The sequence below is a fragment of the Nyctereutes procyonoides genome, unplaced genomic scaffold (genome assembly GCF_905146905.1).
Source record: "Nyctereutes procyonoides isolate TBG_1078 unplaced genomic scaffold, NYPRO_anot_genome, whole genome shotgun sequence".
Taxonomy (NCBI): Eukaryota; Metazoa; Chordata; class Mammalia; order Carnivora; family Canidae; genus Nyctereutes; species Nyctereutes procyonoides.
In genome coordinates, this window is record NW_026575052.1 from 60,746,793 (window position 1) to 60,772,309 (window position 25,517).

The 25,517-nt window shown below is 44.7% G+C and overlaps 1 protein-coding gene and 1 long non-coding RNA gene across 13 annotated transcripts in view; one reads left to right on the forward strand and one right to left on the reverse strand.

Annotated features, from left to right (window-relative positions):
• Positions 1 to 20,618, forward strand: part of CELF2 (CUGBP Elav-like family member 2) — an 812,543-nt gene extending 791,925 nt beyond the window's left edge. For 7 of the 11 annotated variants that reach the window (XM_055331578.1, XM_055331569.1, XM_055331574.1 and 4 more), the window contains 4 exons: positions 949 to 1,068; positions 7,121 to 7,318; positions 11,661 to 11,804; positions 15,009 to 20,618. In XM_055331578.1, coding sequence (XP_055187553.1) covers positions 949 to 1,068; positions 7,121 to 7,318; positions 11,661 to 11,804; positions 15,009 to 15,136 — 590 coding nt within the window. In that variant the 3' untranslated portion in view covers positions 15,137 to 20,618. Of the gene's footprint in view, positions 1 to 948; positions 1,081 to 7,120; positions 7,319 to 11,660; positions 11,805 to 15,008 lie in introns of all 11 variants that reach the window. The other 4 variants (XM_055331570.1, XM_055331572.1, XM_055331568.1 and 1 more) reach the window with 3 other exon arrangements.
• LOC129513510 (uncharacterized) overlaps positions 4,410 to 25,517 on the reverse strand; it is a 66,570-nt gene continuing 45,462 nt past the window's right edge. Inside the window, exons 2-4 of one of the 2 annotated variants that reach the window (XR_008665260.1) lie at positions 13,545 to 13,686; positions 8,873 to 8,954; positions 4,410 to 4,915 (exon numbers count right to left, since the gene is read on the reverse strand). This is a non-coding gene — a long non-coding RNA (uncharacterized LOC129513510). Of the gene's footprint in view, positions 4,916 to 7,330; positions 8,955 to 13,544; positions 13,687 to 25,517 lie in introns of those variants that run through there. The other variant, XR_008665259.1, reaches the window with a different exon arrangement.

A 25,517-nucleotide genomic window follows, 5' to 3' on the forward strand; every position in this document is an offset into this window, starting at 1 on the left:
TGCCGCATGGATGGATCTTGAGAACACTTTGCTAAGTGAAGGAGGCAGTCACAGAAGATCACAAGTTGTAGGATTCCAGTTACATGCAACATCCAGGCGAAGCAAATCCATAGAGACAGGAGGAGGGGAGTGGATGCCAGTGTCAGGGGGAGGGAGGAGCAGGGAATGCGTGCTAATGGGGATGGGTTTCTTCGGGGTGGCGGCGTTGGGGGGAGAAGAATATCCTGTTAGATGCTGGTGCTAGCTGTATAACTCTGCTGTAGATACACTAAAACCCACTGAATGGTACATCTGAAAGGGATGAATCTTATGGTATGTGAATGACATCCCAATAAAGCCGTTACCTAAAAGGGAGCAGGAGAGGGTAGTTAAGAGAGACTTTGGAGCAAAATGGTTTCATCTCCTACCCCTCCTCACTCTGTAACCACCACCACCCCAGGTCCTGAAGACTTCTGTCAAATTCAGGAAGATGTAGGATTTTTTTTTTATTTTATTTTGTTGAGAAAAGAAAATGAGCAGCCCGAAGTAGAAACAATGAGAAAGCCAAACTGCCACTTACTCCCCCCGCACCCCCTCGCGTGCAGGTCATTGATAAACCAGGATAAAAGTCCATGGCCTGGAGGACTGGGGGGCGAGGGGGAGCCTCCCCAGAAGGCAGCCTCCTGTTCACAGATTCGCCCCTACTAACGAGCAGTGAGCATATCCTCCGCCTGGCAAAACAGGGCTGTGATGGCTTTTTCTAATCACGAAACCTAATTGTCCAAATTGCCACCAGTGCGGTCCCATACGTCTTTCATTCCAACAGCATCAGCGCGGCTCCAGACCTCCGGTGATGGAACGGCCCCCGGCTCCATCTGCGGCGGTGAGGACGATGACTTTCCGGGCCAGTTGGCTTTCACTCATCTTGTGCTTTCTCTCCCTGTTTTCCTGTCTCGTTGTGTTTTTCAGTGGCTGCTTCAACCCCCAACTCCACTGCTGGTGCAGCCATGAATTCTTTGACCTCTCTTGGGACTCTGCAAGGACTGGCGGGAGCCACTGTTGGACTGAATAATATTAATGCACTCGCAGGTACCATAAACAGTGAGTATCTGCTGCTCTGGTGGACAGCCTTCCCCCAAATTCTCCCCAGAAAATGGTCAGCCAGTAACGGCCTGAAAGGAGATGTAACAGGGAGAACTAAAACTTGGGATGGAGGAGCACATGCTGTGTTCATTTCGCCTGAAAAACATACCCAACCCTCCTCGCCCCCGGTCTCTTCTTGATGTGCAGAATGTGTAGCCGTCCGTGGGTTTCTGTGGTTGGCGGACAGTGGCAGGTTTCACAGGGGGTGCTTTGGGCTTGGTTTCTGTCTCTCCTTCTGAGAGGCAGTGTGTTTTAACAGAAAAATGGACTAGAAATCAGGACACACGGGGCCAGCTCCAAACCTGCAAAACTCCTAAGCAGATCCCAGCCTGCCCACCCCAGGCTCCGGAGTCCCGTTTGAAAAATCAGAAGTTCTGGACGAGATGATCTTCTAGGGAGGGGCCCTCTAGCTCTAAAGGTCCGTGACCTATACAGAGAAGGAAAAACGAGGCTTTGGAAAGAAGGGAAATAAAGCAGAGTGAAGAGCCGTGCTTGCCGCGGTGCTGCCCGGAGTCTGGAGGTGCCCACGGGGTCCCTCGACGGCATCTTCGTCTGTGAAGAGGCGCCCGTGACCATGGCAGGCAGAGGCAGGCAGCTGGCTGAAAGCATCGTTCAGCCCAAAGCCCAGGGACTCACTGAAGAACTCCAGGTTCTGCTCTGCACCAGCTCGCCCATTTCCACCAGTTTGGATCTGGGGAGAAGGGGGGGGCGGGCATGGTCCCCAGACACAGAGTAAGTCCTATTTTTGCCTTGTACTTGGCACTGGCTCCTATACTGGGGAGGGGGATGCCCCGCTCACTGAGGGGACACCTCGTTTGCTGTTCCCTCGGTTCAGTCCTGAGTCGGGGGTAGCCCAGCCTGGGAGAGCCCGAAGAGACTCCGATTAGGGGGCCCCGTGACCCACCATGCAGCCAGGCAAGCCAGCGCCGCCCACTTTCAACTTGGAGAAAGGGCTCCTTGGCAAGTCGGTTTCAGCCATGAGTCAAGAAGTGAACGGTCTCTAAGGGGTAATCAGACGGGACAGTTGTTTTTTTTAAAGCAAAAATATCCTGATGATTCTATACTTTAAAGAACGCCTTGCAGCTTATTTGGTGTATATATATATATATATATTTAAAGAATCTAGAACTTAGCAAATTTTCAAGTTATCTTAAATGCTTTTATTCAGATGCTCTGGGAACAACAAAAATTGGGATTTGAGTTTTACTGACCATAGCCTCGCCCCCCCCCCCCAAAAAAGAGAGAAAGAGATTATTCCTATCGGATCTGATAGCTCTTGATTTGCAAACAGTATATGAAGTGGTAATCATGTGACAACAGAGTGTTTTATTCCAGTAAAACTGCCTCCAGCTCCCCACTCTCCAGCAGCCCAGGAGAAGCCCTCATTGCCTTGACTCCTGTTTCTGACCTTGTTCTGCAGACGCTCCAACCCACTTCCTTCCCCTCGGTTGCAGACAAGTGTTTGCACACATCCCTTCATGCTGCTTCTCTTGCCCCAGGACCTAGTTCCCCTAAAACAAGGACTATGATTTGATCGCCTGCCTGTCCTGTCCTTGGTCTGCAAAGTCACAGGCCAGTGGGAATGGCTGTCCTCCTCAGCACGTGCTCATGACTGCTGTGTGTTGTCCTCCTGTCTGTGTGGTCCTGTCTTCTCTCCATCCCAGTCTCTTGTGCTTTGCTGGTTTTTTCCCATCGGTACCATGAGGGATGGTGGAGGGGCTCTGTTGAAAGGCAGGGAAACTAGGACTAGTTCTTGTGTGGGGGTCTGCGTCACACAAATTTTGCTTCTGGCAAGGACAACAGGCTTAAATTGTTGTGTTTTTAAAATTTGTTGCTGCACTTGGAGCAATACAAGCCGTGTGTAGTTAATAGGGAATTGAGAAGGAGTCTAGTTCCAAACAGGCACCACCAGACCATGTGAACCAGGAAAATGTTTAATTGCTCATTGACAAAAAAAAAAAAAAAAAAAAAATCATGAACAAACAAAACTACATTCCTACTGATTTGGTCAATGTTACTAGCACAGAGCTATTAACAATCCCAACGTTGGCTCGGAGCTGGTATCGGTTTCATTTCTCAAATACCAAGAGGAAACTGAAACATGTGGAGTGTCCTCTTTCAGACCACTCTGCCTAAACAGACATGATGGTGCTACCTGTCCTACTGGACAGTTCTCAAAAGAAGGTATTCAAGAGGTGGTTACCCACGCAGAAGCATCTTCTAAAATAATTGGCCACAGCTTCCATATCACAGCTATTTCCTACCTCACTGCATCCCAGGAACAGGGACTTGCTAATGAACGAATTCTCTGGTTGTCCGAATAGAGAGCCATCTCCTTCCCGTGGACAGAGGAGCCAGGAAGAATGTAGGTAGATGGAATCCAGTTAATTCCCATACTCGTTTCCGTGTTTTACCCCCTTCACTGCCAGAGGGCCCCTCTCCTCCTCCGAAAATAAAGTTTTAGTTAGAAGACAAGTAGCTAGGTTAAACTGTTCAAATTTGATAGCCCTCTTCTTCCTTTATACATTTGTGAATGGAGGGGCTAAAAAAAGTAGAGAAAAACCCTAAAGCTAAAGGCAGAAGTTGCCAAGATCAGAAGTGAGGAACCTTGACCTCTGGATTCAGGGCTCTACAGACATGTTTTGCACATAAGATCTGAACTAAGAGAAAGAAAATACTTTTTGCAGTATATCTACCCAAGAGGGTCTATATCTGATTTTATGTGTTTAAATGTAGATCAAGTGACACACTTGTTTCCTTGTTCAGATCACATCACTCTTGCAAATGGCTTACCATATACTGCTTAAAATTAGGATTGCCAGGATAGAGCCAGGTGCAAGTGCCTGGTGAAGTGTTTATAGGAGTGCAGTCGACCCTTGAACAACAACAGGCTTGAACAGTGTGGGTCCACTTATGTGCGGATTTTTTCCTCAACAATACAGTAGGGTTCTACAAGTGTATTTTCCTTATGATTTAGTGGTCGGGGTATGTAGTGACGCTGTCGACAGACCGCGTGCAAAGACCTCCCCTTGTCGAGGTTGCCACAGCTGTCATTTTGTTCCTCCTCCAAATGGCATGTGTGGGAATTTAGATTTAATGGGATGAAATGATTGATCCATTTGGCTTTCTTAGAGGAAAAAAAATCCCCATTCTTTTAAGAGGAGGCATTTATTCAATCTAACTTTCTTCAAACCCCTGTAAAAACTGTCCAGAGTTTGTACATGTAATCAGATACCAGCAGCTGAGTTGACAAGTGTTATCGTTGATGTAATAATTATTTACTAGAAGTCTTCCTTTGATGGTCTTTCAAATTCCACCAGGTAATCAGTTACCTATTCTACATTGGCTCTGGCAGATGCATGCCCCGGAACCTCCAGGATAGTTTTTGGTTTTTAATATTCTCAGTGCACTTGTCAGAATTTTCACCCTTATTTTTTGCTCAAAAGGACGGTTATGCCACAGAGGAGGAAAGGCCCATGCTGGAGAGCCCTCCCTAGTCTGCTCTTTGGCATCAACACCCCCACCCCCTTGGTGCCTCCAACACCATTTGCTTCCCCCCACTGAAGGGAAGGCAGGTAAAGCCAGTCACAGCTGCCTCCCGCATGTCTGGCATCACTTGAAGGAAGATTTGCCCTGAGACATAGTCCAAAAATACAGTCAACCACTGTGAAGTGTAGGCAGGCCCAGAGTGACGATGTGCTGGAAGGTGACCCAGCAGGGCTGCAAGCCTCACAACAACTCTCGTCCTGAAGCCCCACCCAGTCTTTCAGGAGCACCGAAGTTCATTCTGCTTCTGTGTTTAAAGAGAAAACAACAACAAAAAATTGGCCAAAAGGGGGAAAGAGAAGAAAATTCACCTAACCTGGATGATTAAAAGAAAAAAAAAAACGTCACATACCAGAGAGGAAGGGAGTCAGGGGCCCCAGTGACTGCCACAGTGAGACACCAGCTGTGTGGCTAGCCCCCGGAGCAGCTGGGCCGTGGCAGCTGCAAGCCACGGGAAGGCACACTCCTATGGCCCTAATGTGGCAAGGACTGCAGACTTCCAGGCCTGTAGCCGACAGGACCACGGAGATGCAGGGCTTTGGCGTTCCGAAGACAGCGGGGCGCTTCTGTCTGCAGCTGTGCTCCAAGTAGCCCTGTCGACCGCCCGCCCTGCACATCTAGAACCTCACGCCTTGGGGTCTAAGTAGAGTGGCAGGTCGCCACTCACAGGCCTGCTGTCTAGAGGGCCGAGCCCCGGGGCGTGATGGTCCCCAGCACGTACTGACAGCCCTGACAGACACAACACCTGACTGTGCCCAGCTCTTCCTAGTCATCTCACACCCTCCTCTCACCTTTCTAGACCAGAACCACTGCCATTCCTGTGTATTCACTCAAATATCAGGAGGTGAGGATAAAATTGGCCCAAACGGAGAAAAGCAGAGTTACTCCCCACCCTTGAGCAGCCCTCAGAGCACCAGGGACAGAGGAGGAGACAGGCCTGAGTGGAGTGAATGGGATTAGCTGGTGTCTGCGGGGTTGTCTAATTAGGACGACACACTGGCTCCAGGCTCTTTAACAGCATTGATTTGAATGACCAAAAAAAAAAAAAAAAATTAGAGAATAGACTCCCTCACAGTAAGGAACTCAAAGCCGAGTCCACAGGATCTCTGCCGGCCGGCCCCTTGTTAGCCAGGTTGGTATTTGCTAGATCAGCCCGCAGGAGCTCTGTCCTCCGGCTGCTCCTTGCCGCCTGACGCGGCATTTGTACTCAGAGGGCCGGCCCTGGCACCTTGTGCCACTCTTCCAATTCACATCTCCTCTCCAGTCCCTTTAGCCTAAGAGCTGAAGTTATGAGAGTAACAAGCGTGCTGAGAGTAAATAGAAGCCTCCCCCTGTGCCGTCTCCTCTGGATGGCACGCGAGAACACTGGGGGGGTGGGGGCGCTTCTGGCACTGGGTTCCTCGGTATGATTCCTAAGCATCTTTATCTGGACCTCCATCCCCATTATACTTCTTGCCAGTTTGGGGTTTTAGTCATCTTCCGCTATTTTAATGGCCCTCATCAATAGCTGTAATCCATTCAAGAGTTTCATTAATGTTTTCAGTGAGTTCTTCCCAGAAACAGATCTTTTTTAAATGTTTTAATCATAAAGGCAATTATGATGTCACCTCTTCCATTTCCTGAGTTCATGTGAGAGTTAACACTCTATAAAAGTGTTGCTTGTTTTGACTCCGTACTCAGGGAAAATGTGGCACGGTCAGCAATCATAACAGAGCGAAAGAGCAGCCAGGATACAAGGGAAAAAAATATCAAAGCGTGCTGGCCCACGTCCAGTTCACATCCCTTAATAGCCAAGCTCCAGCTTAGAGACACGGCCCTCACGTCAGGCAGCTGGAAAACACTCTTCCGTGGGCGGAGACCCCCACGAAACGGGCTCTGCTGAGTGTGTGCACACGTGTCCGCGTGCCGCTGAGGCTGGCCCGGTCCTGCGTGGCGCCTCTGGGTTCTTGGCTGTGAGGGGAAGGACCTCCCACTCCCCTGCGCCCTCGTGCCTAAGCAGCCCGACGACTCTCCAGCTGCCTGGGGACAGAGCTGGCTGCCGGAGCCATCCCCCGGCTCCTCAGCCCAGGAAGGGGACTCAAGTGCACCAAGGTCACGGGCCTGTGTGGCTGACGGCCCTCGTTTCAGAGACAGCCGTACTTGCCAGTAGCACCGTGCATGGCGTCAAGGTGTCCGGTCTGACTGTAGTGCCTGTGTGAAGTCTGCTCACCAGCCTGAGGGAGCGACGGTGCCATCGCGCAGGGGGCCGGGGGGGGGGGGGGCGTTGTCGTACGTTCACCATTACGATGACGTGTCACTTCATCGTTCTGTTGTGAATTTCCCGTTGGTTTGATCGGTGTGCTGGCTGCATGCACTTGCTGTTGTACTTGTGTCAAATGATTCTCTAACTTCCTTCGGAAAGCACTAATGAAAAGTGCTATTTCTCTTCTCTATTGTTGGGTTTTTTGTAAAGTTGCTCAAATGCTCTCAGGTATGGCGGCTCTGAATGGAGGACTTGGCGCCACGGGCTTGACGAATGGCACGGCGGGCACCATGGACGCCCTCACCCAGGCCTACTCAGGGATCCAGCAGTACGCGGCGGCCGCCCTGCCCACTCTGTACAGCCAGAGCCTGCTGCAGCAGCAGAGCGCCGCAGGCAGCCAGAAGGAAGGTACGTGGGCCCGGCCGGCCGCCAGGGCGCGGCTTCCGGAAACTAGGCGCGGCCGGCGCCCGGGGGGACGCGGCTCTTCGCTCTCGGCTCTCCGGGGGGATTTTTTTTATTCTTTTTTTCCCTTTTAAGAAACCCAACAGGAGTCTGAATCCTGTCCTCTTCAGACTCCTGTCCTGCTACCTTAGGTCCTCACCCGCAGTTCTCGGCCACCACGAGCCCAGCCGCAGTGACCGGTAGCTCCTGTCCTCAAAAGCCTGGCGGGACACCCTCTCCTGAGTGGGCGGGGACCACCTGTCCCTCCCCCTAGCACCAGCTCCCCGAGGGAGCCCAAGGGCTCGGCCGGTGCTCTTGGGGCTACGTCCCCCGCCCTGAGGCTGGTTAGCTGGCCTCCCGGGGCCCGGGCTCCAGGGTCCGGATGACACCCACCCCACAGTGAATCGGGGTACGTGACTGGCTCTGCCAGGGAGGCAAAATGAGTATCAGGAAGCTACTGCTGAGACTAAATCCAAGCTAATTAGAAAACAGTTAACGAACTAGTCCAAAGAGGGAGAGTTTGTCCTTTCCTTTCTTCCTTCTGCCCTATTCCTCCTTAGTAGGAATCGCTTGAAAGCAAACCCTGCAACATATTTATTCTCTTCCTGACTGGTCAGAGTAGGGGGGGCCAGAGGCTCGACCAGGGAAGTACTGCTGGAGACGTTTTTTAAAAATCTCTTTCCCTCCTCCTTTATCCTCACCCTACATTTCCAAACTGTTCTTGTCGGCATCCTTTGACTTTAAATACGATGTTGTATAATAGAGTATTTTTACTTTGCAAAGTTTCTACTTTACAGAGGATAGAGCTTTGAAGATACTCTTGTACAGGAAAATACTTTTTTCCATTTATAGAAAAAAGATCATTAAACATGAGAGCTATATGAAAAAAAACTTTTTTTTTTTCATTATTTCATTCTCAGCTGTGACTGATAGTATAGATTTTTAAAAAACCTGCACAGCTGTTTGGGCAACCGTGCTTCCCTAGGCATGTGGAGAGCCGACGTCATAAATACCATGATTTCCCAAAGAAAAACCTGCATTGAGGTCCCTTTGTCGGGGGTCTGACTACCGTGGTGACCGTGGGAGGCGGCGTCTGGGAGATAATGGTGTTCTCAGGAGAGAACATGAAAGCCAGTTCCCTGCACGATTTTTAAAGAATGTTGGCTACTTCTCCGTTGTCCAGCAGGGCCTCGGAGCGAGCGACGTGACCTGTGTCGCTGAGAAACACCAGTCACCAGTGGACTCAGCATGCAGTGATGCAAGGATGAAGTGCGGGCCCTGCAACAATTTTTCTCTGTTGCTTTACCGCAGCCCACTGTCCCCAATTCCATGCCTTGACTTTTCGGGATCGCCGGTATGGTAGCTAACCCTCTGGGATTAACGTGAAAAATGGCTGCCAACCCCAGGCCATTGGTCTTTAGGTATTGGGGCTACCAGTAGAATGGCTTAGTGTCGGATTCTTTTTGTGTTGGTGGCGGTATTTTTGGTTCGTTTAGCATTTTTAATCATCTCCCACCTTACCTTCTCATACCTTTCTTCTGCTCACCTTCTTTTCGCCCAGCTGATGTGTGCTCAAGAAATTTAATTTTCAAAGCCGGTTATACTGGGAAGGAAAAAAAAAACCTGATGACTTTCACTACCAAGTACATTTTTAGATTTTTCTGCTCTACGGTTTTGTCCTTTAGTTAAGAGCTGAAAAGTCAAGTTGATGCATTTAGTCATGTACCCTCGTACATATTTTCCCACAGGAAAACAAGCAGGGCTAGCTTTGTTTTTCGTTGTTGTTTTTTAAAGTGGCTTTGATGTTTTCCCCAGCTAAATCTTCTGAAGGGTTATGGCATCCCCCTCGACCTAAATCCAGGAAAGCTGACCACCTTTCCTGTCACTCCTAAATACCTTCTGACCCCTGTCATCCCTTCCCAGCCTCCTTGATTTATTTGCAGGGGGCCGTCATGCACACACAAGTAGGTAGAGCCTTGGGAAGCCTAACAAGAAGCTGGTAGGTGCTGGCAGCTAGCACCGATACCCCGGTGCTCTATGTCAGACCCAGTGCCCTATGAGAAATACCAATTGTGAACACCCAGCCAACTGGGACCAACACTACAACAGAGAACTCTAGTAAGTTACATTAACATGTCCTGGGAGAAATGTGAGGAACGAATGATACGTCAGCAGGTTTTTACTAGAGGAAAGAGTGAGGTGAACACATAGGTGGGACCCTCAGAAACGTGTTTTTATGTCTCTACCCTCGGTATCTATGGCAGCAGCCACCCTCACGGGGAGGTTTTCCACATTGAGTCACCTTTTTCTCATTTTAGCATTCATACTTTGCAAACTCAAACTATTTCTGGGTAATGAAAAAACTTGGGGGGGTGACATCTACACTAGGAGATGCTGGTGGCACTTCTACCTGAGAAAATAGTGAATAAAGGACAAAGCCACCTCAGATTTACCTTTTTCATATTTCCTGGGTCCGCAAGGGTGGCACAGATGCAGTCGGAATGCACAGGGTTCTAGAATGCCAGGGCTGTCCAGGCACAGCCCGTAATCTGACAGTGTGCGTTAAATTCCATTTCCTCCCCAGGCCTCAGGAGTTGAGATGACTTCACAGTTCAAAGTGGGCCCCATAAATCCTCCTGTGTACATCTGGACCATTTATGAAAGCTGGGTGGTGCCAGATCTACCCAGTACACACATGGCAGAGCCATGCATGGCATAGCAGCACTCAGAACATCCATGCCCAGTGTCTTGGTTTTGCACCTATTTGTGTTAAGTTTTGATTTTTTTAAGAATTTTTTTTAACCGGGAAACATTTGGGGACCTAAGCCCTGCATCTGTATTCCTTGAATCACAGACTGCCTCCTTTGCACTGGAATGTGGATATGTCCATGGGAATGGTGAGCAACATAGAAAGTTAAAGTGGTCATGGTGACAAAGAAATGCTTCGTCTCTGTGGCTTCAGAAATTTGCCTCCAGAAGACTTCCTTGTGAAAAGTCCCACACGTTAGAACACTATTCGGTTTGACTCTTCTTTACAAAGATGTTTGTAAAGAAATACTCTTTTATTACAAAGTGATTTTTACCCCAGTTTTACTTTTCTTAGACCCAAATAGTCACCACCCTCCCTATCCTCCCCCGACCTGCGCAGGAACCCACTGCAACGGCTCCCCTGGGGCATCCCAGTGAGGCAGGTGCTTCCACTGGATGCCAGTTCCAGGGGGCAGCTGCTAAGGTTGCTTCACCAGTTTTGTGAGGATACACATGTGCCCCCTCCCAGACAGCAGGCCCAGAACTTAGAACATCCCTGAGGCATCCAGCCCTCAAGCCTCTCTGGAACCAGCTGGGGGAAGTTCTGTAATTACCCAGACAGACCTGGACCTGGAAAGCATCCTTGCCTGTTATAAATTGGGTGATTACCTCCCATCAGGTCATTCAGATCTCTTCCTTTTCACCTTCAGATGGCTCTTAGGCAGGTGGCTAGAGAGACAGGGAGAATGAAATGGGAAGCCATAGAGGAGAGCTTACTTCTCTCACGAGTGTAGCTAGAGGACCTCCCCTGCTCTCCCCTTGCCACTTGTTTCTCTGGAACGTGACAGCTGAGAGTACAGAGCGTGGCCAGGCTTGATCTATCACTAGCTCCTGCACCTCGTGCATTCATTTTTGAGGCTAGTCCCCAGTGAGACAGTCCCTAGCACAGCTGGGAAACTCTAGCTACCTATTTTTCCCTGCCTTGACTCACTGCCAGTCATCTCTAAATAAAAATGATTATTAGACTGTGTGTTAAGAGATTTGGCAAATCAAAACTGGATGGATAATTAGGTAAATGATTGAGAAATCCAAGCAACATTACTGCTATATCCATTATTCTAAATTGCTGCAATTTGCTTAGAATACTCAGGACACTCTCGACTCCAAGAGATCGTATATACGTACAACAAAACACAGCCCCCCAGGAAAATCCCACACCTGCACTCTCCTCCCCACCTCCACCCCATGGGGGCCTCCCTCGTCCCCATGAAGAGGAAACTGAAAATATGTTACAGTTAGCAAATGTGAGCCACAGAAGACGATCAGTGAAAAGAAAGCTATTCCTGACCAGTGTCTCTTTGGAAATCAGGAACATCTGAAGGACAATTCCTGTCTTGAAAGACCTACGAGAACTTGACATTTATCCATCTATTCCATTCCCTTCTGGTATGAAAGAGGCAGGCCAATGCGTAGCCTATCTGTTGTTAAAGCTTTCCTAAGAAGAGGCCTGGAGAACTAAGAGGCGAAGAATACCTTACTCTGATTTTTTTTTCCTCTTTAGGTCCAGAGGGTGCAAACCTCTTTATTTACCACCTTCCACAGGAGTTTGGAGACCAGGACATTCTGCAGATGTTCATGCCTTTTGGAAATGTTATCTCTGCTAAAGTCTTCATTGACAAACAGACCAATCTGAGCAAGTGCTTTGGTATGCAAAAGAAACCAAGCCAGAATCTTACAGTACATTCCCAAGGGAGGAGTCATGGGAAGGAAAATGTGAATGGCAAATATCTGAGAAGTCCAGATAGGGCCTTCCCTGGGTGGTGCTGTTCCCTGGTATTCTGAATCCATGTAAGCAGACTGCGCAGAGTCATTTAATCAAACACAGAAGAAGGAGCTATATAAAAAGGAAGGACCTGGGAAATTAAACTAAATGCTTACACGTTAGGTAGTGTCGTATACTGTGCTGCTGCGGTGTCTTACTACATATATCTAAATAATCTTTCACGACAGAGCAGCAGCAGTTTCTCTAAGCCCCGTAAGTTGGAACCACAAGCTTGAGCAGATGGAAATATGATTAACAGACTATAGCGTAGTTTAGGCTGTCGTGGTACAAAATGGCATCGCAGCCACTTTGCCACAAATTCCATAGCCTTCTAGGTTCGGTGGGATTTGGGCGTTGTGGATATGAGTAGCACGTTGTACGGGGAGGCCTCATACATCCCCACAGACACGCGGCTTCACAGTTAGGGATGTGGCCAGGCGGCCCACCACTCTGCAGCTCCGCAAGCGCAGGGATGGGTACCTGGGATGTCAGAACATTATTTCAACATAATGCATGAAATGCTGCATTATGCTGATGTTCAGAAGCCAGAATTGGGGATGATAGACTCTGCAGGGCCTGCCTGGATGGCTGTCGAGCCCAGGAGATGCAGCTATTCAGAGAGAACGCTGGAAAACCCAGGTCCTCGGCGGCTGTGCAGTCATGCCCTCCTTCCTCAGGCAGCCCTGACTCTGTTCTGGGAGCAGCTTGTCTCCCTGAGGGAGTAAGGCGTGCTACTTGCCCTAATGTTTTATAAACGGGAGCATAGCATCCATTACTTTTCAAGCCCTGTTGGTCCTCCAAGTGGTTTAGAAGCTAGAATGTTCACCATATGTGTTACTTGCTTGGCAAGTTCTGGCCCAGTTTGAGACTGAACCTCTGCCTTCACCATTCCTGCAGTCTACTATTCACAGAGGCAGTAGGCAGTAGTAATAAGCACAAGACAAAGACCCGGACCAGAGGAAAGGCAAAGAGAACTATATGGTATGAAGAAAAACATCAGAGGCAGTAGGAGTGGTACTCAAACGTAGTATTTGGCCCACTGGTCATGCGCAGCTGGTCTAAAGAGAGTGTTTTGGCTTCCAAAACCCCATTATCGTAACGTCTCTCTAATCTCTGTGCTATCACCCAGGAAGATCTAAAGCCTCTGTTGGTAGGGGAATTAGTATGTCAACCATTGAAAGTCACTGTTTTTACCCAAGTGGAAAGGCTGTCAGCCCGAACCCATTACACAATCGCTGCTGCTATGACAAGTACATAAACCCCCTCGTGATGGTTCACCAACGGGTGAAATGGAAAGTGAGTTGTTCTATATAGGGTGTGTGTGCTTCAATAGGCACTTAGAGCTGGGAGCTTCCCTGCCCCAGGTTTTAAGCCAGGCTTTTATACTCCTCATCACTAAACAATGCCCTGGGCTTATTTGGAGATTGGAAAGGAATTGTGCTTCAAGGTCTGATTTTGAGAAAATACTTATTGCCTTGAAAAGAGATTCTATATTGGCCCACATAGACTATTTAACCAAGGTGTGATAATGCAGGCTGTACCTGTGAATGTCAGCAGACAATTCTATTTAGCACTGTGTACTGTTTCCAATTTTTATCAAAAGCCGCAGCATCCCATACATACCTGTTTTTCAGCTGGCCTCATTTGGGGGAGTCCTAGACTTGCTCGACATAGGTAGCCCATTCTTTCATGCTAACTTCTTGGCCAGGTTTCGTGATCCATTTCACCCTCGAGCCATTTCCATTCTTTAATCATCTTGCTGCTTCTAGATAAAGACCCAGAAGGAAAGGAGAAAATCAGAGCCTAAGTCTCGGATTCAAGAGCACATAGACTGGGAATTAGATTTAGTAAAAATCTGTACGACCATTTCACAATACAGCCTGCCTAGGAAAAGCTTTTCTGCCTTATACCATATGCTCATTTTTATCAGCTGAGAACTCTGCTAATGGTATATTTATGTCCTTTTCTTCCTCCTCTATAGCTTGTAGAGGAATTTTCTCTTTAGCTTTAGACTTCAATAGCAAGTAGATAGTTGAAGGAGCTTAGTATATATAGCACCTTCTGAACAGCTGATTTTGAGAACTAAAATTCACCCTGTATAATAGCTTCCTTTCTACACCAGAAGTAGGGACGGTACAAACTCAACACCTTTACATCAGCATTACCTAAAGAAGGCTTTGCATGTACTCTCCCACCTCCACCAGCATTAGAACAAACTATGTGATCGGACTTTGCAGAGCACCACTGGCTCTTTCAACAGCATGCCCTCCGTGCCATTTTGGTTGTGAGAGTTAGTACAGAGAAAGATCCTGGGAAGTCCACTAGGATGACTCTTAAGGCCTAAGCTATGCAGACTCTTTCTTCTTAGGGGGTATACAGTAGCAATTTCCAGTCTGTTGAATGCAATGGAGCTTGGGAGGTGGAAGTTGAGATATTAAGGAGAAGGGGCCAGTATTTCCCTTGGGTCCCTAGACTAGAAATAACTCCAAAATGGTAAAAAACCAAGTACAGAGTATTCTAGAGGTAATTCACTAACTGACCCCATCCAACAGTTGAACAGGGTGCGCTATGTGGCTACAGATGGAGCATTGGAAGGAAAGCCACAGTCTTTGCAGTGTACCATTCCCAGCCCTACCTTTAAACCTCACTTGGTTGGGATAGGTGAGCCTCTGGGGGCCCTTTGACCCCAGAGTATTTATACCTCTGCCCATGAGCACCGCCTACTTTGGCACCAGGGGTTCTCTTAGGATTGGTTCGAAGGGGCCTTAAACACAAACAGACTTGGCTGAAATCAGCAAACAGGCCAGGAGTCTGAGATTGAGCTTCTCACGGAGGACGGGTCTTGTGGTCAGGATAGCAGATTCCCAGGCCCACCAGCCTTCTTCACTGCCTGTCAGTGGATATGCCCGGTGGGCCCACAGCAGGTGCACAGCCGCGCAGAGCTGCACTGTGCCCACGGGAGGCGCACACGCTACCCACCACGTACAGTTACACTCTCCAGCCACCCCGTGACGTCCTGCCCCCTCCTCTCGCCTCTGTGGCCTCTCCCATGTTGATTCCCACCCTGCTTCCCCTTGTGTCTTGCAGGCTTTGTTAGCTACGACAATCCGGTGTCTGCACAAGCTGCTATCCAGGCTATGAATGGCTTTCAGATTGGCATGAAACGCTTGAAGGTCCAGCTGAAGCGCTCCAAAAACGACAGCAAACCTTACTGATCCTAACCCCAGAGGCTCCCTGCTCTTATTTTAGCTTTCTTAGGGTAAGTCCCACAAGCCAGCCTGTTCTCAACAGGAAAGGCAGAGGAGGACCACATTGCCAACTTTTACCAAGAGAGACGGTTATTTTTACAATAAGGCCTCCATGTCCCCTCCCCCTCCCCCCACCCAGTTCGCCATAATTAAAACTTGGGCTACCTTGTTTCTATCGAGTAAAACTCCTCTTCCACTTGTGCCACTGTATTCTCCTTTGTTTTGCAGTTTGAATCTCCTTTGACCTTTTTTTTTTGTTTTGTTCTCGTTTTTTTGCCTTTTTTTTTTTTTAAAGAAAAACACACATAAATAAATGACATCTTGAGAATTTAAAAGGCAAACAAAAGGCTAACGTGCAATTCTAACTCTGAGACCCCTGGTGCCCCAGAGCACTGCCTGGAGAACTCACCCCTCCTGTCGGCGCCCAGCCCCTAGGAGGGCGCCAACCGTTTAGAGGCTAAGGTGGTGACCTAGCGCGAGAGAGAAGCCAGGAGAAGCACTTAAAAACAATACAAACGTCTTTCCACTACATTTGGTTTGTTTTAACAAGTAGGATTTTATTTTAGGGTTCAAAGAAACATGACATTTATCGGTCAGATTATTACACTGGTTGTCTATTTTGTTATTGTTTTATTTTAGTTTTTAGAAAGGATTAATGTAAAAAAAAGATTTAGAGATCTGTTTCTTAAAGCTACAGGGTTTAAAAATAAAATAAAAATGAGTGAAAATACTTGATGTTTCTTGAAAGATAAATTTAATAATAAATAAATAATACATAAATACATAAATAAAAAAGAAAGCCACAGGCCTGTAAATTTTATTTGTAAAAAAAGCATTTCTATTTTTGTACAAAATTTTTACTGCCTCAGAAATAATGGAAGTTATTTATTGCCTATTGTTAACTTATTGGGTACCTAAAGAGCAGTTCTCTGTGCTAGCTAGATCCTTTTGAAGTAGTCTCTAGAGGAATCGTTCTAGGAATGGGCTTTTTTTCACCGTTGAACCCTAGGCCTACAGTTCATGCTTTTCCCTCTTGTTGTTCGTATCTGTCTGACGACTTTGTGCGTAGCTTCCATGATCTATCTAGTTTATAGTTCGGCCGTCTGACTCTCCCCCATATGTTACATCCGTTGAAACTGGATCCTCCCCCCTCCCCTCGCCAGCCCCACCCCAAAACTCCCGGAATCCATCCCCTCTCCTCCTCTGGATGGATTCTCTTGGGGTTCCATTGTGCTGTGGATAAAGATTGTAAGAAATGCAAATTACGGGAATGGCTCTGTAGACTCCCCGATGACCTAAGATTTGCATTAGTTTTTCTCCTGCACCCTTAAGAGTGATTTTGTTGCTGCTGCGTAGATTCTGTGTAACTTTTTACTCTCCCTTGTTTTCTCCCTAGACATCTTCATGCCCGTTAGTTCACCGTTTGCCTAGCATGTCCCTGTGGCGTCTCAAAAAAAAAAAAAAAAAGTTTCATCGTCCCGTCATTGTTTCTGATGTCTTTCTGACCTCACATCACATTTGGTTCTCCTACTGACCTTTGATCTAGTTTGACCTTTGAAATTTGCATGTGACCTCATCTAGCTATGAATTCTGGGAAGTCAATGTGAAAAACATTGCTGCATTCATGCAAGACTGAAATTTATTATTAGACAAATTAATCATAGGAAAAAAAAAAACAAAAAAAAAAACCTGTGGCAAAAACGTTTCTTTCTTATTTTTTTTTTCTTTTCATAAAACAGACTTGAAAGTATTATACAGGGATTGGCATTCTTCCCGGTCACTGGTAACAATAGCAATATGTGTCCAGGGACACAGAATGTTGGTTTCTAACAGACTACTTCCAAAAACAGTTTGAGAAAAAAAACTGTCTGATTTTAAGTCTCTAGAGGTCTGTAATAGTTTTTACATTTTTCAGGCAGTGTAAAGTTTTTTGATAAGGCCATTTTAGGTGGCTCACTTTCTCATTAAGATATATATATAGAACCACTTTTTGTAGATTAGTATAAGAAAAAATATTTACCCTGTTTTGGGGCAAATGCTACCTATTTGTGTCACCTTTTGCTGAACTGACTCACAGTTAGACAATCCATGGTTTAATGCACATGAAATTACCTATATTTTATACTGTTTCAATGTACAGGAGAAAGGTTACTGTAAACTGTGTTATGTTGGTGCTTCTGTGAATTAAGTTGTGGTTTCAATCATGAGTCTTACGGTCTTAATGTTCTCTGTTGATAAGACAAGTTTAGAATTGGTTTACTTAAAGAATTTCAAAAAAAAAAAGTTTGCTTAAAAAAAAAATTTCATGTGAGGGGAAAAAAAAAAAAAAAAAGACCCTATTCCAGAATAAGTTTTGTGTTGGCTTGTAAAGCATTGATGTCATTTTTTTTTATTATTGTGGACTATTTAGATGTGTTTGTGTTCAGCAAAATGTGATTTTTTTTTCTTTTAAAGAAAAAAAGTGAAAATATATAGTGCCAAATTCCAAAGGTACTTCCTTCCTAGAGCTTCAGTGTGTTTCTTGTGAGAAGTAATTTGATAACATGGGTATTTTATTATGTGTTTTGTATAAATCCCTAATATTTAAAAAACAAAAAACAAAAAAAAAAAGAGGTTAAAAAGTTTGTTAACTTGCTATCCTGTGGTCTTGTTGCCTGAAATTGTTATTGTTTGTTATTTCTCTATGATGTTTTTTGTAAGACATTGTATAAGTGCCCATGTCTCACTTTTTTAACCGCTCTGCACATCAATGCTGTGACGGCAACCTCACGATGTATTTCCTTCATAATATATGGAAACCTCTAAGGTGAGAAAGTTTTGAACTTCTAACCCTTTCTACCCAGAGCTGTCTGGAGCGTTGGTAACTTTTTATACCATTGTCATTTTTGTTTGTTCTGGGGTGTTTCTAATTTGGATCTCCTTCCCCCCCCCCACTCATACATCTTCTGAGTTTTTTTTCTGTCTGTCCTACTTTTTTACCCATTGGTGGAGATCCAAAAAAAAAAAAAACCTCCACAAGTCAAATCTGAAGAGAAAAAAACATATTTTCATCCTCTCTGGGTTTTTTTCCCCTACATTTTTTTTTCTTTTACTTTTGATTATTTCTGGTCATTTTTTTTTAATAATGTACTGCTGAAATTCCTTCTCTGGTATTCATTTAAAACAGTTATTGGGTAAGCCTTCTTCTGTGGGGGATGTTACATTCAGCACCTACATTAACCTTAAATTCTATATGCTTTTGAGATCAGGTGTAGGGGTATGTTCTAGTTCAGAATATTTTCATATAGCTTCCAGTTAAGCGACTTTGTGATGGGGTAGTATTTTGAGGGATTTTTGTTTCTTAGTTTCTAATCAGCCATTGTGCTGGGCATTCGCTGATCCCAGTAGATACCTCGGATTTAAGCAAGGTGTCTGGGGTTAGAAGCTGATAGTCCTTTCTTTCCCTTTTTTGTTAATTTTATAAATTGAAATCATTGAAAGGGGTCTGACCATATAACTCTGTTCTTTATCACTGACCAAATACCTAGCACCAGATCCTGCTGCCACTTTGTAAAGTGCCATATTACTTTGACTTCATGTTGAACAGATCTCTTGCTGTCTTGACAAACCCCAGTGTCATCCCTGAAAACCCCAACACAAACTCCTGCCTTCTTGAAAGCAGGCCCTGGAAGCTTCTTTGTCTCTAAAGGAGTTCAGAAACTGCTGGCTCCCTTTCCTTGCTCCTTTTCCCACTCACCACTCTGTTTGGTTTAATGTGTGTGTGTGGACGTGATAGCCCTGGGATGGAAAGGACTAGCCTCTAATGATGCAAAAAAAAAAAAAAAAACAAAAAAAAAAAAACAAAAAAAACAAAAACAAAAAACAAAAAAAACAAAAACAAAAACTAAACACAAAACAAGTTTCCTTCTTATAGCACATGCACTTAACAATGAAATGATTTGTATTATCCTCACACGTGTTTACTACTGCTGGGGCCTTCCTTCATCCTTTGAGGGCTATTTTGTACTTCCTGCAGCAATCAGCTTAATACCAGGAGTCATCGCACATCTCTCTCACATACAGCTTAGGGTGGTTTGCGGACGCAAAGAACACAAGAGAACACCATCTGAATTTCAAAATGTCCTCCTCTCCTTTCACCCACCTGCATCTCCCCAAGAGGAGCCTGAGTGCTGGTGACAAGAGGCTCAGGATGGGCACTTCACATTGGGTGTTTCTTATTTTGCAGGCAACCAAAACAGTACATTTTGGAAGAAAGTTTTTGGTTTTTTTGGGTTTTTTTGTTTTTTGTTTTTGTTTTTTTTTTTTTTTTTTTTTTGCATGTTTGCATTGTTTAAAAGCTGACCCTCCTCAGAGACAAATTGTCCTTTTATTCACTTTATCTTTTAATATCAAAAGGAAAAAAAGCTGCAAGGGTGCAAAGGGCCTATGCCAGAAGGAAAAACACACAGGGAAACTGCTTTTTTTAAAATCAAGTGTAGAGAATAGTCATTTTTACACTAAATTAGAGAATTGTGATAAAATGGCAGTCCTCAAAGGCGTAACAAGTTCATCTTTCTTTCACCATAGGGGTTATAGTTCTTTGGCTTGTGCTACTCTGGACTCATTTTACTGTTTGTTTTTATTATCTTAAGTGCTAATTAACAAGAAGAAATAAAATTTTAAAAAAACCTGTAGTTTCATTACCTTTTTGAATAATGTCATACAAAAAATGTATTTGTGTTTTTTTGTGCTGTGAGAATTGTTGTTTGTAGATTAATAATATCATTTTGTTTAGAATTACAAAATAGTTTTTAAATATTGTCTGAGAAAAGCCAAAGTTAATGCAACCTAGTGGAAACTGTAAGACCATTTGAGTATTGTTTGTTTTATTGATGCATTTGGATTTTGTTGTTTGATGGAATTTGAGCCAAAAAAAAAAAAAATACGCAGGCTTTCCTATTTCTACAACTGATTGTACTTACGCATTTTGTACCAGTGGAACTTTTTATACTGGAGATTAAAAAAAAATGGAAATTTTTGTGGCTTACTCTAGTGGCCCCCTGACAATGACTGGTTTCAAGTTTGATTTCTGGTTGATAGAAAGAAAGTTGCTTTTCTTTTGAGAATTAAAAACTTTGGCTTGATTTCTTTTTTCCCTTTGCTTATATCTAGCATTAGAATTTTGTCTTAAAATACAGCGGTAAGTTTCACTTTTTATTCTGTATTGTGCAGTTACACAATAAGGTAATTAGATTTAGAAGTACTCAGTCACTTTAAGTGGATAAATGTATTAGTTACAACTTTAGGGGTTTGCTTTTTTGCTGTTTAGATCAAAGTTTTTTCTGATTCTTCTGTCCTCATTGTGAACATAACCGTGTAGTTGAAACAGTCAAACTTATTTTTGTAACGTATGTTATTGTGTGATGCAGTTTTTTGCTTCTGTCTCCAATATTAAACCATTTTCCTAATACTTGTTTCTCTCTCTGCGTGTTGTATTGTTGGTAGTCATTCTGTGTTGGTGATACATCTACACACCTCACTGTTTCACGTATGTTTTTTTTCTATATGTTGTGTAAAAATATACAGTCGATTCCACCTAAGTGAATATCTGATTTGGGGAAAGGGGGAAACACCAGCCACCTCTGATTTATATACAACAGCCCATTTTAAGCACTGCTTCCAAGACTGCTATTTATTTCTATGGTCACCTAAATCACTGCCTACAGAGTTGGATTTGCCAAGACCTCTTCCGGTCTTCTGACCCTACTGGTACCTGTCACCTTCCCTCCTCTTTCCCTCTCATGGGTGCACGGATGCAGTTCCTAGGCTCACTCACAACTGCTGCTGCTTTGCTGAATCATTTTGAGATGTAAAAGCAAGAGGAGCAGCAGCAGAGCTGCGGTTCCTTCTACCTCCCCACAAGTCTAAAGGCATATATCATTACCAACTCTTCCTAGGAACTAACCACATTTTTTGAAAGAGGTGAGCTCTAAGGGAAGAAATGATACACTGACCTGGTGAATAGAAGATGTCAAAGGGTTAAACTTCAGTTTACACATTCCTATCAATCACGACCTACCTAAAGAAAAGTAATTTAAATTATTTCTTTTTAAGAGCTGATTGAACCCAGGAGCAGTTAATTATTGAAAATAACAGAAAATAAAGGAACTAGTTCCAAGAGTGCTCAAAAGGAAGCTCCACTCAGTGAGGTGGGAGGGGAAGGAAGGAGGTAAAGGTTCTTATGTTCACATCTCTAGGATGTATCCATCATCCATTTCCAAACGAAAGCCAAGAATGCCATATGCATCCACACACTCCCCCCCAAATGAACACCTTGTCCCCCACTATCACCCCAACCCCAGTTAACCAAAAGACAACTGAAGGAACAACTAACTACTCCTTGTACGCCCTCTGAAACCTAAGCTCCAGGCACCCCTCCCTTCTCTGCCCATCTCTTATGCTCAGGAATCTGATTGCTCTCCAAGTGCTCTTAAAAGATTCCATTGATGTTTGCTCCCTCCGTCTTCTCTCTTTCTGACTTTTCAGACGTACAAACTGTCTGACTCAGGCCACCCAGCACCGGGCAGCCTTCCTCCCGCTGCCAATGAGATCTTCCCCGCAGGTGCTCAAGCCCTTCACCCTCTGGTGTTGGAGGCCCCTCTGCCCCCTAGATTGTCTTTGCTAGTCGGCTCAACAACAGAGGGACCTGGTGAGGTGGAGGAAAGGAGGCTCTTTCCCCCAAAGGCCGAACACCTCAGTGAAGTGACTTCCACCAGCTCCAAACCTGCACAGATGGGAGCTGACTTCCTGCCAATACTTCTGCTTTAAATCTCATAGCCTTCATCAGATTGCCTCTGAAAACCCACTGCTTATCTTAGTGGGGAAAGACGGCTAAAGGTGTGATTTCTTTCTTCTTTTCCTTTTTTTGATGGGGTGTGTGAGGGAGGGAGAAGGGGGTAAAGAGAGTGATCAATTCTTTCCAAGATGCAAGTGTTTATTTTTAAAATCTGTAAGTAATACAAGTATATGTGTGTGTGTGAATATATATATATATGTGTGTGTGTGTATATATATATATATATATATATATATATATCTCCACCATTTGGCACAAGGCAAAATACTCATGCTCAGTAAAAGGGAAAGACAAAGCCACTTTTTTGTTGTTTTTTTTAGAAAAACAACAAAACTAGTAATTCTCCAAAGAAGGGGACAAAATGCTAGTTCCCTTAAGTACTCATGACTGTAAAGTTGGTCCCTGCTTAAATTCATACTTCTCATTTTGATTCTGTAAAACACCACTGCAGTGTTAGTTAGCAAGGTGTATCTGTCTGCCACACACAGACACCTTGGGAAATTACAGGACTGTCAACATTTACTATGCTGGCGGCAGCTATGCCTGCCCAGCCCATTACACTTACCAACAGTCCACAGGTCAGGCCTCTTAGCTGGCAGGCTAGGAAACACAGTGACCATCAATGTACTGTGAATCGTTCCTGATAAGTGAATAAAACATTGTGACCAAACAATCAGCTTATTCACTTATCAGGAATCGACTGTTCTGCTAATTCGCTGTTTTTGTTTCTCATCTCTGTTGTAGCTCACTATTTTTGCTGTGTTCTGTTTTCTCCTCTCATGCTTGGGCAAAATCACTGGGAATATTATCTTCATGTGACCATAAAACGTTTATATCGAGTGAAATGATATCTTAACAAAATCTATGCACTTGCTATCAGGAACACAATACTGGATGTGTCTTATATATATTGAACTATATAGTACTCGATTTCTTAAATAAAGCTTAAGAAAGGATTCTGTTGTGTGTAAAGTTAATGTGATTATTTTTCAAGGCAGTGTTTCTAAGGGGTATTTCTGTTCTTTTAAGTCTTGAGTGATACAGGATATTTTTCATTATAATTATATCACTGGCTTTATGATTTAATATTCAATAAATTTTCTTTGGAAACAAAATGGAGTGGGGGGAAGTTCTTCCGAGTACATTTTAGCAAAAGACACCTGGAAAACCATCCCCTTACTGGTGACCATGGCAAATCTCTACCTAGGGCACGATGGGTGGCAGAAGAAAACAATCCCTTCACTGCCAGAGACCCCTGGAAAGTATCTAGAATCTGCCCTGAACTAGAAAACCCAACTGCCTTTCTGAATGTGATCTCCTCAGGTTCAGAAGAAAGGGGACAAAAAAGAAAGGCAGATCCAAGAATAATGCTGGTTTGCGTCAATGGTTTTCCAAAGTGATGTGACACTAAAAACTATATACCCTGCTGGAGCGCAATGGCGGCTCTATTCAGGCCTGCAAAATGAGAGCGAGCAGAGAGGGTTTTTGATCATTCAGGATGAGAGGGGTAAAATTTCAAAGCGATATGTGAGGGAGACATCCTACAACAGCTGCAAAGCTTAAATGGGAGTCCTGCTGCTTGGCCCCTTGAAGAAATACTTTTGAAAATTTTCCTACAGGCCTAAGTCTGAACAGAATGGAGCTTTCTCTTGGTTTTTTTTTTTTTTTTTTTTTTTTTTTGCTTTGGGGTTTTATGTTAGATTTGTTTTTCTTGATTAATGTTTGATTCTAAGAAAAACTCCTAAACTTCGACTTGCAAAATGGCACAGACATCCTAATCCTTTATAAAACAAATCTTAGTAATCCCTGATAATGAGGAACGGAGAGAGCATGGCTAATGAAAATCCACAATCTGAAATTCTTCTTCCAGTCTCTGCCTCCTCTCACCCCAAACATTCTACTCCTCAATTTGGCACAAAAACAAAACAACTTCTAGTGAAAGTGAAGGATCAGAGAAATAGCCAAGAGTAGTTAAATCAAAGGGTCTAGATGTCTATGCTTGCTGGAGCCATGTACTTTGGGGTTAGGACAAAGAGGTTCTGCTTCAAAAGTAAAAATAATAATATTTTGAGAGCCATTGCTCTAAATGACCTGGGCTTAAGTGCTAAAAAGCCAGCTACAGGGAGGTGCCCTAGGCAGTACTTTTTTCATAGTCTTGCCTTGAGCATCAGTCACATAGCTAGAAAGCATCTTCCTTTTTTTAAGAGAACACATCCAAGGCAATAATGGGTAGGAGAGCTCTGAGGCTCAGTCAAGGAAGAGTGGACAACAGTATAATGCCCTCTCCATCTCAGTCCCAATTCAGTGTTCTCCACCTTCGTTGCCCATTGCTGTTGATTCACCACCCAGGGGCTCCACACTGGGAGACCTGGCTCACAGTGAGGCTTGATGGTCAGGTGGGAACTGCTTTAAGGGAAGGCTATGTTTCTTTTTACCTTTTTCTATAGGACAGCAAAGCAGCCTGGTACCAACTTATACCTGCCTACATCTGGAGGATGTTTTTAAAAATAAACAAATACACAAATATAGAGATATTAAATATGTAAATCTAAAAGACTAGGTCAACTATAGTTAAAGCTCCATTTTAAAATCCCCTATTTTGAGACTGCATCAACTTTCCAACATGAAGCTGGTGTTAAAGCTACAAAAAACACTTAAGAGCTTTCTCTGGTGAGCCATACTGTCTCAGTTTGAGGCTGAGCTCCACCACTAATTATCCATGTAACCTCTCTGTGCCTTAATATCAATCAGCAAAATAGGGGTAAAAACAGTATCTTCTACGTGGGGTTATTATGAGGATTAATTAAGCCAACACACAGAAAACACTCAGAGCAGGGTCTATCACACTTGCAAATACTCGGTAAGGTCAACCAGTTAGTAGCAGTGGTAGTACCTACGGACACAGTCAGCTCAGCTCCTCTCTGCTGGCCTGGTATGTTACTGTCTCCTACCATGGTCGGCTCAGCCAACCCCAGAGAGCCTCGGAGCTATCCCTGGGTTCTTGGGACAAATATGGACAAGGCATAATCAGATACACAACTTTTCAAGTAGAGACCTCTATACTAACAAGTCCCAGAACAGGCTTTTCTCCTTGTGAGAAACTATACATTAGAAGCTTGCCCACCATACCTTATAGGCTAATGTACCCACAGTCCTACCCTAGGCCATGAGGACCAAGAACTAACTCCATTCTCAAAAGTGGCAACTGATTCCTCGCTATAACCCACCCCTTCCTAACTCTAAGTATTATATATAAATTTCTCTTCCCCAAAAGAAAAGCCCAGCTATCAAGTTTGGGTCTTAAGTGGGTGCCAAAATCACCTAGAGGTTTGCCTGTAAAGGCCTGTAGGTTTTATGCACTTCCAAGGCAAAGCTGTGTCCTCAACAACAACCAGAATCCAAACAACTTTGACCACCTAGGGAAGAGCAGAGGTCAGGGCTCAGAAGTCTGGATGCAGCCAAGCAGAAATCTTTCCAGATCACCACCCCCATCTTCACCCCACCCCCAATATA